The sequence below is a fragment of the Capra hircus genome, chromosome 14 (genome assembly GCF_001704415.2).
Source record: "Capra hircus breed San Clemente chromosome 14, ASM170441v1, whole genome shotgun sequence".
NCBI classification, from domain to species: Eukaryota; Metazoa; Chordata; class Mammalia; order Artiodactyla; family Bovidae; genus Capra; species Capra hircus.
Window position 1 is genome coordinate 79,366,032 of NC_030821.1, and position 14,091 is coordinate 79,380,122.

At 55.7% G+C, this 14,091-nt stretch overlaps 1 protein-coding gene across 2 annotated transcripts in view; it reads left to right on the forward strand.

Annotated features, from left to right (window-relative positions):
* The window catches only part of DENND3 (DENN domain containing 3), a 50,921-nt gene that overhangs the window by 16,425 nt on the left and 20,405 nt on the right, over positions 1–14,091 (forward strand). For both annotated transcript variants that reach the window (XM_018058636.1, XM_018058637.1), the window contains exons 8-15: positions 2,839–2,954; positions 5,840–5,995; positions 7,747–7,843; positions 8,662–8,765; positions 9,283–9,482; positions 11,191–11,712; positions 13,341–13,600; positions 13,718–13,888. In XM_018058636.1, coding sequence (XP_017914125.1) covers positions 2,839–2,954; positions 5,840–5,995; positions 7,747–7,843; positions 8,662–8,765; positions 9,283–9,482; positions 11,191–11,712; positions 13,341–13,600; positions 13,718–13,888 — 1,626 coding nt within the window. The remainder of the gene's footprint in view (positions 1–2,838; positions 2,955–5,839; positions 5,996–7,746; positions 7,844–8,661; positions 8,766–9,282; positions 9,483–11,190; positions 11,713–13,340; positions 13,601–13,717; positions 13,889–14,091) is intronic.

Here is a 14,091-nt window from a genome sequence, read left to right on the forward strand (position 1 = left end):
CTCACTGCCGGATTCAGGGCGCTGAGTCACGCGACTTTGGGAGGATGCATGGGGAGCTGCTGGGCAGCAAGGGGGCCGCAGAGGACTGGGGCGGCTCTGACACAGGGCACCGGCGCGCCCTCCTTGCCCTCGGGGTGTGCTCAGGGCCCGCGCTCCGAGCATCACACCTGACACCACTTCTCAGGTTTTCAGGGAGGCGAGAGCAGGCGTCGGAGTCGAGGGAACTGATTTCGAGTATCGCCTCTGCTGCGTACTAGTTTTGCGACCCTGAGTGGCTTATTGGCCCTTGCTAAGCCTCAGTCTCCTCATCTGTGAAGTGGGCATGGCCGCGGCCTCCTGGCAGGGTTCTGGCTCAGGAACGTCCCCCCTCCATCCTGGCCAGGGTTCTGGCTCAGGAATGTCCCCCATTCCTTCTGGCAGGGTTCTGGCTCAGGAATGTCCCCTGTCCCTCCTGGCAGGGTACTGGGCTTGGTGGATGGGAGCCACCATGATACTGTCCGTATTTTCCGTTTTCACTGTTATTGATTAAGCCTCTGCTGTTCATTAGTACTGTGAACCTACTTCCTAGATGAATGCAGGTGTGTGCTTGGTGTCCGAGGGGTCTGTGGGCCTTGCTGAATCCAGTGGCGTTTACTCGCTCGGGGGCAGACCTGGGTCCTGACGGGACGCTGCTGGCTGCAGCATTAGGCAGCGTTGGGGCAAACAGTGGGTGCTTCATAAGGGCAGCTGTTTTCACTGCTGTGCCGACGGGGTGCATTTCAAAGGGGAGCTCAGGCCGTAGACATCGCCAGCAGTAAGAGCAGATTGGGTTTTCTTAAAATGGCTTTTTTTTCAGATACTATTTACATACCACAGAGTTTCCTGGACTAAAATGTACAACTCAGTGGCTTTTAGTAACTTGGTGGAGCTGTGGTGACTAACTTTAGACTTTTGGGGCAGTCCACAGAGAAACCCTGCCTGTGTTAGCAGTCACCCCACCACCACCACGCCCCCCCAGACCCTGGCCACCGCTGCCTGCTCTGTGGACCTGCCTGTTCTGTATACGTGAATTTTACATAGGTGGAATCGTTCAGTGCGTGGTCTTTTATAACTGGCTTTCACTTAGTGGTGTGTTTTTGAGGTTCATCCATGCAGCAGCCCTTTATTTTTATTGCCCAGTAGGGTTGCCCTGAATGAAGAGACCACAGTTGTTTATCCATTCATGAGTTGAGGACATTTGCGGTTGTTTCTATGTTTTGACTGTTGTGAACGGTGAGGCTGTGAACACTCACGTACAGGTCTTTGTGTGGACATGCGTTCATTTATTTACCTCGGTACACACCTTGGAACCTGGGGGAGAAATTGCCGGGGCCAGTGTTAGTACTGTGTTTAACCTGGAGAGATGTCCAGGCTGCAGCTACCTGGCTCACCGTCCCTCCAGCACGGGGAGGGCTCCAGCTTCCTGCCTCCCCTCAGTGCGTGTCACCGGTCTTTCTGCTTTCAGCCTCTTGCTGGCCGGTTTGGATGACTGGCATTGTGGAGGTCTTTTTCTGGTGCTTATTGGTAGTTGGTCCAAGGTGGGTTCTCATGTAACTTTTTCATTTTAATTTTAATTAACATGTAGTTGATTTACAGTGTTGTGTTTGCTATTTCAAAAATGTCTCCGTGTGCGCAGAACCTGAGAGGAGTGGGTTGCCGTGCGGCCCGCTCTGTCCTCGGAGGTCGTCCGGGTTTTTCCTGGCGTTTGCAGCGCAGCACGGCTGAGCCTGGTGCCCCTCCTGGGGGCGGAGCCGGCATGTCTGTGTTCTTGGCAGACTCGGTGACTCACTCACCGGGGACAAACACACTTTGGGAAAAGGCCATTCAGACCTCCTGGAAGGAACGGAAAAACGTCACTGTTGGAAATGAGGCAAAAATAGCCATGCTCTGGAGTTAAAACTGGGTTTCTTTTTTCAGTCGTCAGGGGAAAAACCGCCTTCGTTTGGGCCCGTCAGGAGGCACAGGCACTTGACTCCGCTCCGCAGAGGAAGTCCGTGAAGGAAGTCCTCCTAGCCTCCTGCTCCGGGAGGCGTCAGGGCAAGGCAGCATGTCTTGACTGAACGCGTTTGGGGTTTGAATGTTTCCTTGATGGTGCTGGGCATGTGGACGGGGTCCTTGTAAAAGCTGGGCATTTGCGCGCCGAGGATGCCTGTCCCCTCCAGTGCAGTCCTCTGCTCTGGGGCACGTGTTTGCATACTCCATGTGAGCACGCATATTCCATACTGCAGTGCGGAACACTCATTGAGAGGCTGGCCCGGCAGGAAAGCCAGGGAGAGTTTGGCGTCGTGTTCCCGGGACAGTTGAAGTGCAGAACTTAGGGGTGTGACTCAGTATTTGTGTGTTCCGTCACAGATAAGACTTCACAAGTAAGCCACACACACGTCTCAAGAACGCTTGAGTGTGTGGGCTCCCTGAGCCCAGGGCCCACCTGGGCTCTGGTCCTTGGGAGTGGGGAGCTAGCCGTGCAGCCCAGCGGGCACCCTGAGTGTTGAATGTCGGGGTGCTCTGGCTGGAGCTCTGGAATGTCCTCTCCAGGCTCCCTGAAGTGGTCCACGGAGTGTTTGTACCAGGGAAGGGGGAGGCCTGACCTCCTGTGTCAGAATCTTGACTCAAGGCATGTTTAATCACCTTAGCTTATTAACCTGCCTCGTGGTATGCATTGCATTTTGGAGCAGACAATATAAGGCTTTGTGTGCATATTAAATATATAATAATTTAATTAATGACTTGATCTTAGTGAATGCAAAATGTAGCTTTGTGTTTTCAAAGATGTATACAAATTCAGATTCCTACTTTGATCTTTACACACTTGTTTTATAGGAAGCCGATGGTTTAATTCTGATAAACATCGACAATGGGAACATCACCTACTCTAACGATGAGGAGGTTGATGTTCCCGACATCCCTCTCCTGGCCGCACAGACGTTTATTCAGAGGTAAGGGGAGAGATCGTGTATGTTTGGGAAAGTCTTGCTCAGGTTTGTACTTGCCACATCTGAGTATCTTTTCCATTCTTATATTAACAGATGGTTTATGTATTTAATGGGGTTTCCCTGGTGTCTCAGACAGTAAAGAATCTGCCTGCAGAAAAAAAAAAAAAAAGAATCTGCCTGCAGTGCTGGGTTCCATCCCTGGGTCGGAAAGATCCCCTGGAGAAGGGAATGATTTCCTACTCCAGTATTCTTGCCTGGAGAATTCCATGGACAGAGGAACCTGGCGGGCTACCGTCCAAGGTGTTGCGGAGAGTCGGACACGACTGAGCGACTTAACACTTTTACTTAAAAAAAAAATGTATTTAATAGTTTGGAAGTTACTTGTGAATGCTTAAATGTAAAAGTTGGTTGTATTTATTCTGAACCTGTCTAAATACTAAGTGGCCCCTGAACCAGAGGAGTCACACCCCCGGGGCACCTCCCAGCCCCCTTCTGGACTCATGATCTCTGAAGTCCCTTCTCCTTCATTCATTTCTTCACCCATGCACTCACCAGATATGTGTCCAGTGCAGCGGGCAGAGTATTGTATAATGAGCAAGCCGACGTGGCCCCCGCCTCGTGGCACTGTCAGCTGGGGACCCTGACGGCTGTGACCCCTGCCCTTCCCTGCACGGGCAGCTGTCTTCCCCTTTTGCCCCCGCCCCTCCCCCCACACAGAGCTCGCTCTCAGTGCTGCTATTTTTCCGTGACTGTGTCGTGGCCGTCTCTATGACTACACTTTACTGGCCGAGCTCAGGCCTGACGCACTTTTCCCAAAGAGGGCAGGTGATAACTGGTGAGGCTCCGCAGGTCCCACGGCTTCTGTCGCGGTGGGAGAGGCGTGGCAGTGAGGGGCCGCCCCACGAGTGTCTTCGGGGGCGAGTGAGGGGAGGTGTGGTCACTACTTGTGCCAGGATGAAGGTGGATCCAGGGTGGGCGAGGACAGAGCCGGGCCCCCTCAGGGGGTCCTGCAGAGGGACATTCCCCTCTTTGGTACCTAGTAAGGTGGTAGTGGGAGAGATCCTGCTTTTAGTATTCCAGCCCTAGTGTGGACCGCAGGCAGGCCGGGTGTGGAACTCATGGGCAGACCCTTGCAGGGCGAGGGGCGGGGGTGAGCATAGCAGCTGCTACTGGCCGTCTCCCATCTGCTCACTGTCCCCCTTTATCTTGTCTGCTGTTAGGAGGTCAGACACAGGCTGAGCCGAGGCCTGAGAGCAGGGGAGGGAGCGGGTGGTCCTCCTCTGGCTCCGTAACTTGGCTATTCTCATCTGTGCCTCTTACTGTGTATCAGTCAGTGGGGGCTGCTGTAACAAACACCTCCTAAGCGACAGACATCTACTGCCTCCCAGTCCTGGAGGCTGGAAGTTCAAGGTCAAGGTGCCAGTAGGGCTGGTTCCTCCCTGTGTCCTCACGTGGTCGTGCCCCTGGGGGTGTCGAGTTTTAATCTCCTCTTATAAGAACACCCATCATATTGGAGTAGGTCCAGCCTCATGACCTCATTTTAACTTAATTGCCTCTTTGAAGGCCCCAACTCCAAACATAGACACTGTGAGGTACTGGGGGTCAGGGCTCCGACGTGGGAATTTGGGGAACAGACAGTTCAGCCTGTCACATCTTGGCATTGATTACTCCCTCTCCCCGGATGGTTTCTGCAGTCGGTGGGAGCGCCACCTGTATCAGTGGTCCTCCCATCGTAAACCATCTTACAGCACCCAGAGCCTGGGCTGCGGGTGTGGAGGCCCGCGTGACTGGTGGGTCGTGCTCACAGGGCCCAGCCAGGTGGCCTGGTGGAGTGTCTCCCTGTGTGAACTCAGAAGGCGAAACCCACATTCCTCACCGTCTGGGTTTCTGATAAGCCAAGTCCGCATTCCCCGATTTTTGAGGACTGATCTTGGCCAGCGTCTGACGAAGCTTCTCAAGTGTTTGTTTGGGTGGAGCACATCCAATAAGATGAGACCTCGCCTCTGCCCACTTGTTACTGTGAGAATTCTAGAACATTCCCAGGGTTCTCACTTGGTCAGACCCCCAGGGGTGGGAGGTGGCGTCTCAGGCTCACCACAAGGGGCTGTTTATAAACGTGAACTAACCTGTGCGTGGTTGGTGGCATGTCTGTGAAGGGCCCTGGGACTGTCATCCAAGCCATGGCCATGGGCCTCCTCTTGGGGACCAGGTGCCTGAGCACCCACCCAGCGTCTTTGGTGGGAAGACGCCCCTGCGCCTGGGCGCCCTGTGCCATGCTGTCTTCCTCGCCTTGAGCAGAGGGTGTGTTTGCCGTGTCCCCCTGCCCCGCCGGATCTCTAGACACGTGTCATGTGGGTTTATTTGCATATTTAAAGCCTCCGACTCTCTCCTTGGTGTCCAAAGTCGCATCTAAAGGTGCAGCCATGGCTGGTGCTGGGGAGGCGGGGGTCCTGTGTGATGAAGATCCCTGGGAGCCCCCGTCCCCGAGAACCGCCCCCGAACGGGTGGCCACGCCTCGAGCACCCGCACCTGACTGGGCAGGGCCTTCGTGCCCAGGCCCTCTGGGAACCCTTTGGCCGTTGTGGAAGAGGGAGTGTTGAAAAGAGGGACGGGATGACTCAGCTTGGACAAAAACACCTGTGGTCCAAAGACAAGGCCTTTGTGGGTTCCTCACTAGTGAGCTGTTTGTGTTGGGACTTGAATAGACTCCCAGCCGGAATGTGTTTTTAACAACATCCCCTCTCCAACCCCCACCCCGGTATTGATAGGTGTTCTGAGCATCCTAAGAAGGTCAATTTAGCTGTCCCTGGAGGATTCTCTCCTGCCCGTGAGCAGTGGTCACATGCTGTGGGCTGAGCTGTGGTCACTATCCCTCTGTTCCTTTCCAGGGTCCAGAGCCTTCAGCTGCACCACGAGCTGGAGCTGGCTCACCTCTGCACCAGCACAGACGTGAACGAGGGCCGGGCCTCCAGGCGGGCCTGGCAGCAGCGGCTCAACTGCCAGATCCAGCAGATGACCCTGCAGCTGCTTGTCAGCATCTTCAGGTATTTAAAGCCCCTCCAGGGTTGTCACCTGGTCCCCAGCCTGCTCCCAGTTCCACGCCGGCCGTGGCCCCAAAGCTCAGGGACTGAAATCCAGGACTGATGTGGCAGAGGCCCCTGCACCCAGGAGGATCCCTGGGAGTGTGTCAGCCCTGCCCAGGGCCTTCCCACCCCCTCGTCTTTCCTGCAAAGGACTACCGTGGGCGGTCAGCCCCGGGTCAAGGGACAAATGGACTGTTTGGGGCTTGCAGCCCACCCGAAGGAGAGCCCAGGCTGGTTAGCACCCAGGACTGGCCCCCATTAGAAGCTTTTCTTCTTTCTCCCCATTGCCGTCACCTTCAGCATCGGAGTCTGTCGTGTGTTGTTGGGAGCCAGCTCTTGAGCCCAGTCGGTCGAGTGCACAGCGCAGTGTGTTTGCTGTACCGAGATGTAGTGCAGGGCCCAGTGGTTGTTCTGGCCTAAATGTGCAGTCCTGTAAGGAATGTCCGGTAGACCTGTGCCGACATTCATGTTAACTTTGTGGTGAAGTTATTGGTAGGAAAGCCTTTTTTCCCTTCCGGTTCTCTTTTCTCTGCTTTGTCTTGCAGCCTCTCTCTCCCCTGTCTCACCCCTCTGTTCCTCCTCTCCCCCTCGGGTCGTGCGTGGCAGGGAAAGTGGCAACTCTAGGTCCTCTTCTGATCTGGACGGACCCAGCCTGGGAATGGTTTAGACCAGAGCTGGCCCGCTTGACAACACTGTGTAATTCAACATTTTAATGGCTGTGTTTTTTAGCCGTCTTTCCTTACGTAAAGCAAATAATCTATTAGAAGAAAAATGGGATGTTACCTTATAGGTGGGTTGCGTTAGCTCTCTGCTTAAGGCACTATAATTTGTGTGGTCATAGAAACGTTGTTTCCCTTTTGTTCTTTTAATATGGAATCTTTTATGAGTGATTTCCCAGGTAGCGCTAGTGGTAAAGAACCTGCTTGCCAATGCAGGAGACATAAGAGACACATAAGGGTTCGATCCCTGGGTCGGGAAGCTCCCCTGGAGTAGGAAACGGCAACCCACTCCAGTGTTCTTGCCTGGAGAATCCCCGTGGACAGAGGAGCCTGGTGGGCTACAGTTCATGGGGTCACAAAGAGTTGGACACGACTGAGCAAGAACATGCAAGCTTGATGAGTTTAGGTCATTAAAAAGCAGACAGTATGATTCTAAAAGCTGGCTTCCCCTAGATGAAGTCACGCCTCTCCTCACAGGAGAGGGAAAACATTGAGCATCCACGTCCTGAATATGCTCTGTACGGTTATTGATTCTGTTGGTAGCTATCTCATGAGATCTGGGACGTCGTGTGGCCAAGTCCCCGTGGAATGCAGATTTGGAAGTGGCCAGTAGGGGTCCAGCTGGCAGCCACGCTGGGCTAATACCCAGGGTCTGTCTGCCCTTCCTGTGTCACCACCCTGAACTCAGTCTTATTAGCATGAACAATCACGGACGATCACATCTTCTTCATCTGAATAAGGAGCTAAGGGGCTCAAGACAGACCCACGTCCCCCTGCCCGCCTCCCAGAGCTTCATTCCAGCTGGAGGAAAGCTATATTGAAGTGACAGGCCAGCCTGACCACGGGTTACACTCAAACCCTCAGAGCTCAATAATCCTTATGCAGACAGGGCTTTTCAAACTGTGTGTTTCTGGCCATCATTTTTCTGCTAACACAATATGCTTTTCATGTGTTTGAAAACATTTCAACACTTAGACTGTCTTTCTTCATCAGGGAAGTGAAGAATCACTTGAATTATGAACACAGAGTGTTCAATAGTGAAGAGTTTCTCAAAACAAGAGCTCTAGGGGACCAGCAGTTTTATAAACAGGTGAGAGGCGTATGGGGTTTGTGTGCGTGTCTATATTCCATCCTTCACACTTTTCTGTGCTTAAAATACTTTTCACATCCAGGGTTTCCAGCATCTGTTAATACTTTATTCTGTGTTTTAGCTTTTCTAGAAGTTTGTTTGAGCGTGGGTCCTACTGATCCTTTCACCAGCTCTTATTTTCTTAATTGGCTTTTTAGAGTGATATACATGTAACTCAGTGCACCTGTTTTAAGTGTGGAGTGCTGAGTTGTTGTGGCCAAGGCCCATGCCTGGTAGCCCCTTCCTCAGCCTGGATCTGGGCGCATCCTACCAGCCCTCAGCCTGGATCTGGGCACATCCTGTCAGCCCACACAATTCCATGCCCTTCCCATCACCGCCTCCTCGCCTGGGCTGGGCCATGTCCGCTCTCCCTGAGAGCTGCCTGGGAGGTTGTTCTGCGTGAGTCTGTGGATGGGTGGGCTGGCTGTGAGGTGGGCATGTGGAGGAGGCCTCCATCCCCAGGAGATCCCAGAATTGATGACTCAGCTGCTGTTGTCCTAGGGGGCAGAGTGGTTTGGGCTTTCGAATTTTTTTTTTTTTTCCCCAAACGTAAAGAGTGTCTTATTCTTTGAGGTTGGCTGGTGAGGGATTGAGGAGGATCTTAGTTTAGATTCTGATGAACTAAGAAAGCTGCCTGTGTTGGGAACTTGGGTCTAGAGGTGCTGGCCAGAGCCTCGGTGGGTCGGGGAAGGGCCACTCGTGCAGCGGCTGCAGGGCCCCTGGCGGCTCAGAAGGGCAGTGGGGCAGGCGCAGTGACCGCCCCTTGGCGTCTCTTCCAGGTCCTGGATACATACATGTTTCACGCCTTCCTCAAGGCCCGGCTCAGCAGAAGGATGGACGCCTTTGCCCAGATGGACCTCCACACGCAGTCTGAGGAGGACAGGTATGCACGTTAGGTTCTGAAGGATGCGCCGCTCTCTGGGGGTCGGGACGCTCAAGCAGCAGCTGTCTCTGGACGGATGAACGATAAATCGGAGGAGTCTGACATTTCGATGTGTGGGAGCTGGCTGGCGGGCCTGGCTCCTCCTGGCAGCTCTGTCTCCTGTGGGGGGGACACTGACATGCCCCCAGAGCAGCTCCGGCTCTGCGTTCGGGCTGTTCTCTCCCCGTCTTCCTTCTCACGCTCTCCCGACATCTTCGCCGTTTCCTGCCTCCTCTGTGTTGCTTTTCCTGAACTCCTGAAACATGCATCACCGTCAGCAATGCTCTCGTTTATCCTGTATGTGAGACCTCTCCTGGGGGGCGTGGCCTGCGCTCAGCCTTCACTACACGTGGGAGAGCCAGGCAAGCTCCCGCCATTTCTCCCTCGGCACGGGGATACTGGACACTTGGAAAATGCCCAGTTGAGCCCATTCTTTGATCATTATTGTACATGTAAGATGTTGGGACTTTCCACCCAGGATAAACGGGATGCTCCTGAGTCCGAGGAGACCCACGATCGAGAAGATGGCCAGCCGGAAGTCCTCAACCCCACACGCGGCCCACCGGCGCATGGTGGTCAGCATGCCCGACCTGCAGGACATCACAGTGCTGGAGCTGCCGCCCCGGAACTCGTCGCTTCGGAAGATACAGACCACGGAGTGTGGGAGCAGCGGCGCAGGTGGGCCAGCCACACCCCTTCCGTGACCTTTCCCAGTCACGTGATTCTAACCCTGCCAGTTGCTGAAAGAAGTCAGAGCTCATTCCAGGAGAAGGCAATGGGCCTTTTTTTGGGGGGATGGTGTTGGGGGGTAGGTTCTAATAGTTTGATTATTTGAAATATTCTTAGAATATTTATTTCGCAAACTATGTTCATTATAGAAAATGATTTCTTGTCTGTATTTTCCATCAATCACCTGGTTCCCAACTGCTGAAGACCACAGCTATTCACGGTTTTCATGTCTGTCATACATGTGTGGGTATATGCGTGTATATGCATATTTACCTAGGAGACACCTGTTTACGTGTATCACTGTCTAATGAGGTGCAGCGACTATTAAGCCTCCAGTGATTGCCAGGCCAGGGCCCTGCCCCCATGGATGGGGAGGAAGGCAGATGATAGAAATGTGTAACACTGGTGGGGGGTGAGTTGAGGTCTTCAGTATCGTGACACAGTCAGGGTGGTGGCGGGCAGGGCCATGCCGTGGCGGTGGGGGGCTGTGCTGTGGTCTCAGAAGGTGGACGCCAGGGGAGGGGCACGCCGTGGGAGGCAGCGGCTGCATCTCCACCCACGTGCAGAGCATCTGCTTCGGGTCCCCTTGCTGATGAGTTGCTGTAAAACCCGTTTGGATCTGTGTGAGCTCTTGTGTCCTTCCGACGTGAGCCGCAGTGAAGCCGGTCACGTGTGATGCCACTTGTGGGTGCTTGGGGCTTCTCCTCGAAGCCCCAGGGAGGGGTCTCCACCCATCCTCAGTGGACGGAGAAGTAGGGGGGCGATGGTGCTGTGGGTGGAGGCACCGGGTACCAGCCGGTGTCTCCTGTGCATTGGCCCGAGAGCCAGAGGCTGAGGGAGGAGCATGTCCTCGCTTCTGGGAGGGGCTGTGTGTCCAAATGAGCAACCTTCTGGAGGCCCCTGGTGGGTCTGAGTCCTGTGCGCAGCTGCCTGCCAGCTCTGTGACCCTGGGCAGGCCGCTCTGCCTCTCTGGGCCTGCACGCCCTCTCTTGTAGAGCATCGTGGGGCTCTGTGCTCTGCACTGGGCCCGCTCGCTGTAGGACGATGTTCCACTCCCTCTGCCCTCTGTCCCTCCCCCGGGCTCCTCCGCCGTCCTCCAGGCTTTGTTACTGAGACCCCACCTCCTTGGGGTGAGCTGCTTCCTGCGGCCTGGCCTCGCCCACTGGTGCTGCCCGGGAGCCATGGGGGTGAGGCTGTGGAAGGCACTGGCGTGACACACGGCTGGTTAGGTGTGACATGCAGCAGCTGTGTGCTGGGGGCCAGTGGAGACCTCCACCCCACACCTGTGAGATGAGTGTGGCAACAGTACCCGTGCACAGAGCTGCTGCTAAGGTAAAAGAAACGGCTGTTTAACAGGGCTTGCTTGCCTGGCAGGTACCTTAGGTTATTAGCTTAATCCTCCAGCAAAGACTCAGCATCACATGTTTCAATTTAACCATCAGCAGTTTTAGCAAATAAAATAATGCCATACTCTCAGGGTGCCACAGGAGGCCGCTGGGGGCCCCCTTCAGCGTGGGGTTCGTGGAACTTCCTGGAAGATGTACCTGGTTCCTGCTCCATGCTGTACCCAGGGCCCAGAAACAACAGAGTGCTGGGGTGGGAATGCACATCTGCCTCTAAGGTCTGCGCTTACCGCTCACTTCCCCTTCACCCCCAGTTCTGGACATGCCCCCCAAGTCGACGCACACCTTCAAGATCCCGGAAATCCACTTCCCGCTGGTGGCCCAGTGCGTGCAGGCGTTCTACGCGGACTGTGTGGCCCAGCTGAGCAAGGCCATAGGCTCGCTGACCCCCGAGAACTCGGTGCTGCTGGCCAGGTACTTCTACCTGCGGGGGCTGGTGCGGCTGATGCAGGGCCAGCTGCTGGGCGCTCTGCTGGACTTCCAGAGCCTGTATAAGACCGACGTGTGCGTCTTCCCCGCCGACCTCGTCCAGATGACCGTGGAGTCCCTGTCGGCACCCGAGCGCACGCAGGCCGAGCGCACGCCCGAGCTGCTCCGGCTCATCAGCGAGGTCATGGACAGGCCCGTGGACGCCCCCAAGGCCGACGACCGCGTCAAGAACTTCGAGCTGCCCAAGAAGCACATGCAGCTGGACGACTTCGTGAAGAGGGTGCAGGAGTCGGGCATCGTGAAGGACACCAGTGTCATACACCGGCTGTTCGAGGCGCTGACTGTAGGTAGGAAGACGCCTGCGGCCGGAGCCTCCCTGGATGGCAGGTTGGCCCAGCCAGGGAGAGCCTTGTGTGTGTGTGGGTCACTCAGTTGTGGAGCCTACCAGGCTCCTCTGTCTATGGGATTCTACAGGCCAGAATGCTGGAGTGGGTTGCCATGCCCTCCTCCAGGGGATCTTCCTGACCCAGGGATCAAAGCTGGGTCTCCTACACTGCAGGTGGATTCTTTACTGTCTGAGCCACTTTTGCCTTCCAGAAAGCCTCATGGGTGGGGGCTTTACCTGCTGACGGACCCAGCAGCTGGTCGAGAGAGGCGGAGGGTCTGGGGAAGCTTGGCGATATCGGTCCTGGGGGACCTGCTCACAGTGTGATGATCCCTCCCTCTGACATGGGGACCCACGGCTGGGATGGGAAGGTTCCTGCGTTTGGAGCAGGAGCCCAGCGGATCATACAGACCCAGGAACACAGAGAGCAGCACAGCATTGGTGGGGCCGTCTGCCTGGCACCTGCCCGCCAGCCAGCAGGGCTTTTCCTCCCAGGCCTCAGTCTCCCTGTGACAGAGTGCCGCAGTGGTTGGGCCTGTGTGGAGGGTGGAGCACAGGAAATGTTATTAGATGCCATGAGGAAAGAGCATGCCAGCTCAGGGGGTGTCCAGCCAGGATGACCACCTTGTCCAGGAAGGCTGCCCATGGACTCTCTATCTGGGTTTTGAAGGATGGGTAGGAGTTTTCTGGTCTGGGCACTGCAGACCAGTGTGTACAGAGGCATGTTACCACACGTTGTCACTGTCCTGGGAGGCTAGAGCGTGACTGGAGGAGGGGCCTGACCTTGGAGGAGTCGGCCTCATGAGCAGGGGGAGCCTCAGCCTGGGCGTGAAGTGAAACAGGCCTGCTGGGGGACACTCCCTGTGCAGGGTGTGAGGGGCCCGCTGAGGATGGAGGGCAGATGGATCCACGACGTGGAATGGAACCACAGGAGCCAGACACAGGGGAGCGTCAGGGTTAAGACGAGCCACTTCTCGCAGCAGCTGAGTGGGAGCTGGGGGTGGTCCCAGCTCCGTGTTACAGATAGGGAGCCAGGTTCGCTCCGTGTCTTGCCTGTGATCACATGGCTGAGCAGCAGTGACGCTGGATTTTGGACTTGGGTCTTTCTCCAGCTCTAGAGCCCCTGAATATTGGACATTTGGGAAGGTTACTGAATCAGTTAAGATCATCATGCTTACAAATAATGATGCATTTGTTCACGTAACCAGAGTACAGAGATAAAGATCAAGCCATCAGGCCAGGCTTGATCCAGCACTGAGGGAGTCTGAGGATCTCTTAGTGCTAGCTACACCCTCGGACTGGCCCAGGGATGGCTGCCCACCAGTTCCTCTATCCTTGTCCCAGGGTCCCCAGCTGGCGCCCTGGGAGGCACTGAGACTGCCTGCCTAGGTAGGGGCTAGAGAGGACAGATGGACTCAGCCCAGACCGAGCGCCCGCCTGCGGAAACTGGGTGAGAAGGGGACTCTTTCCTCCGTGCTTCCCGTCCAGGTAGACTTAGGTGTTGGCGCCACCTGCTGCCTCCTGTGGGGAATGCGCAGCGTCCAGGTGTCCGTGGCTTTAAGAATCTCTTTTTATCTTTATAAAACTAAGGACACCAGAAACAGATTGACCCAGAAACATTCAAAGATTTCTACAACTGCTGGAAGGAGGCAGAAGCAGAGGCGCAGGAGGTCAGCCTGCCTTTGTCGGTGATGGAGCAGCTGGACAAAAACGAGTGTGTGTACAAGCTGTCGCGCTCCGTCAAGACGAATCGCGGTGTGGGCAAGATCGCCATGACCCAGAAGCGCCTGTTCCTCCTCATGGAGGGGCGGCCGGGCTACGCGGAGATCTCCACCTTCAGGAACATAGAGGTGAGGCCAGGCCTGGGGCCGCCCGCCGTGGGCCCGTCCCTACTCGCAGCTGCTGTTCACCCCCGGCCCCCTCCCAGGCCGACATTCACTCTCCCGCCTCTCTTGCTGCCTCTGCAGGACGTCAGAAGCACCATGGCCACTTTTCTGCTCCTGAGAATTCCCACGTTAAAAATCAAAACGGCGTCCAAGAAGGAAGTCTTTGAAGCTAACCTGAAGACGGAGTGTGACCTCTGGCACCTGATGGTGAAGGAGATGTGGGCTGGCAGGAAGCTGGCCGACGACCACAAGGTCTGTTCCCACCCGCGGCTCCGGTCTCTCGGCGATGCTTAGCATAGCGCCCGGTGCAGCATCTCGTCAGAGGCACTGAGGAGGCTGTGCTCCACGTAACTCGGTGCGAGGCCCTGGGGTGCTGGGGAAGGCCTTGGGGGCAAACACGGAGGCCAGCCCGCAGGGCAGTATGCGCGGACCTGGGCTTGGCCTCTGCATTCTGC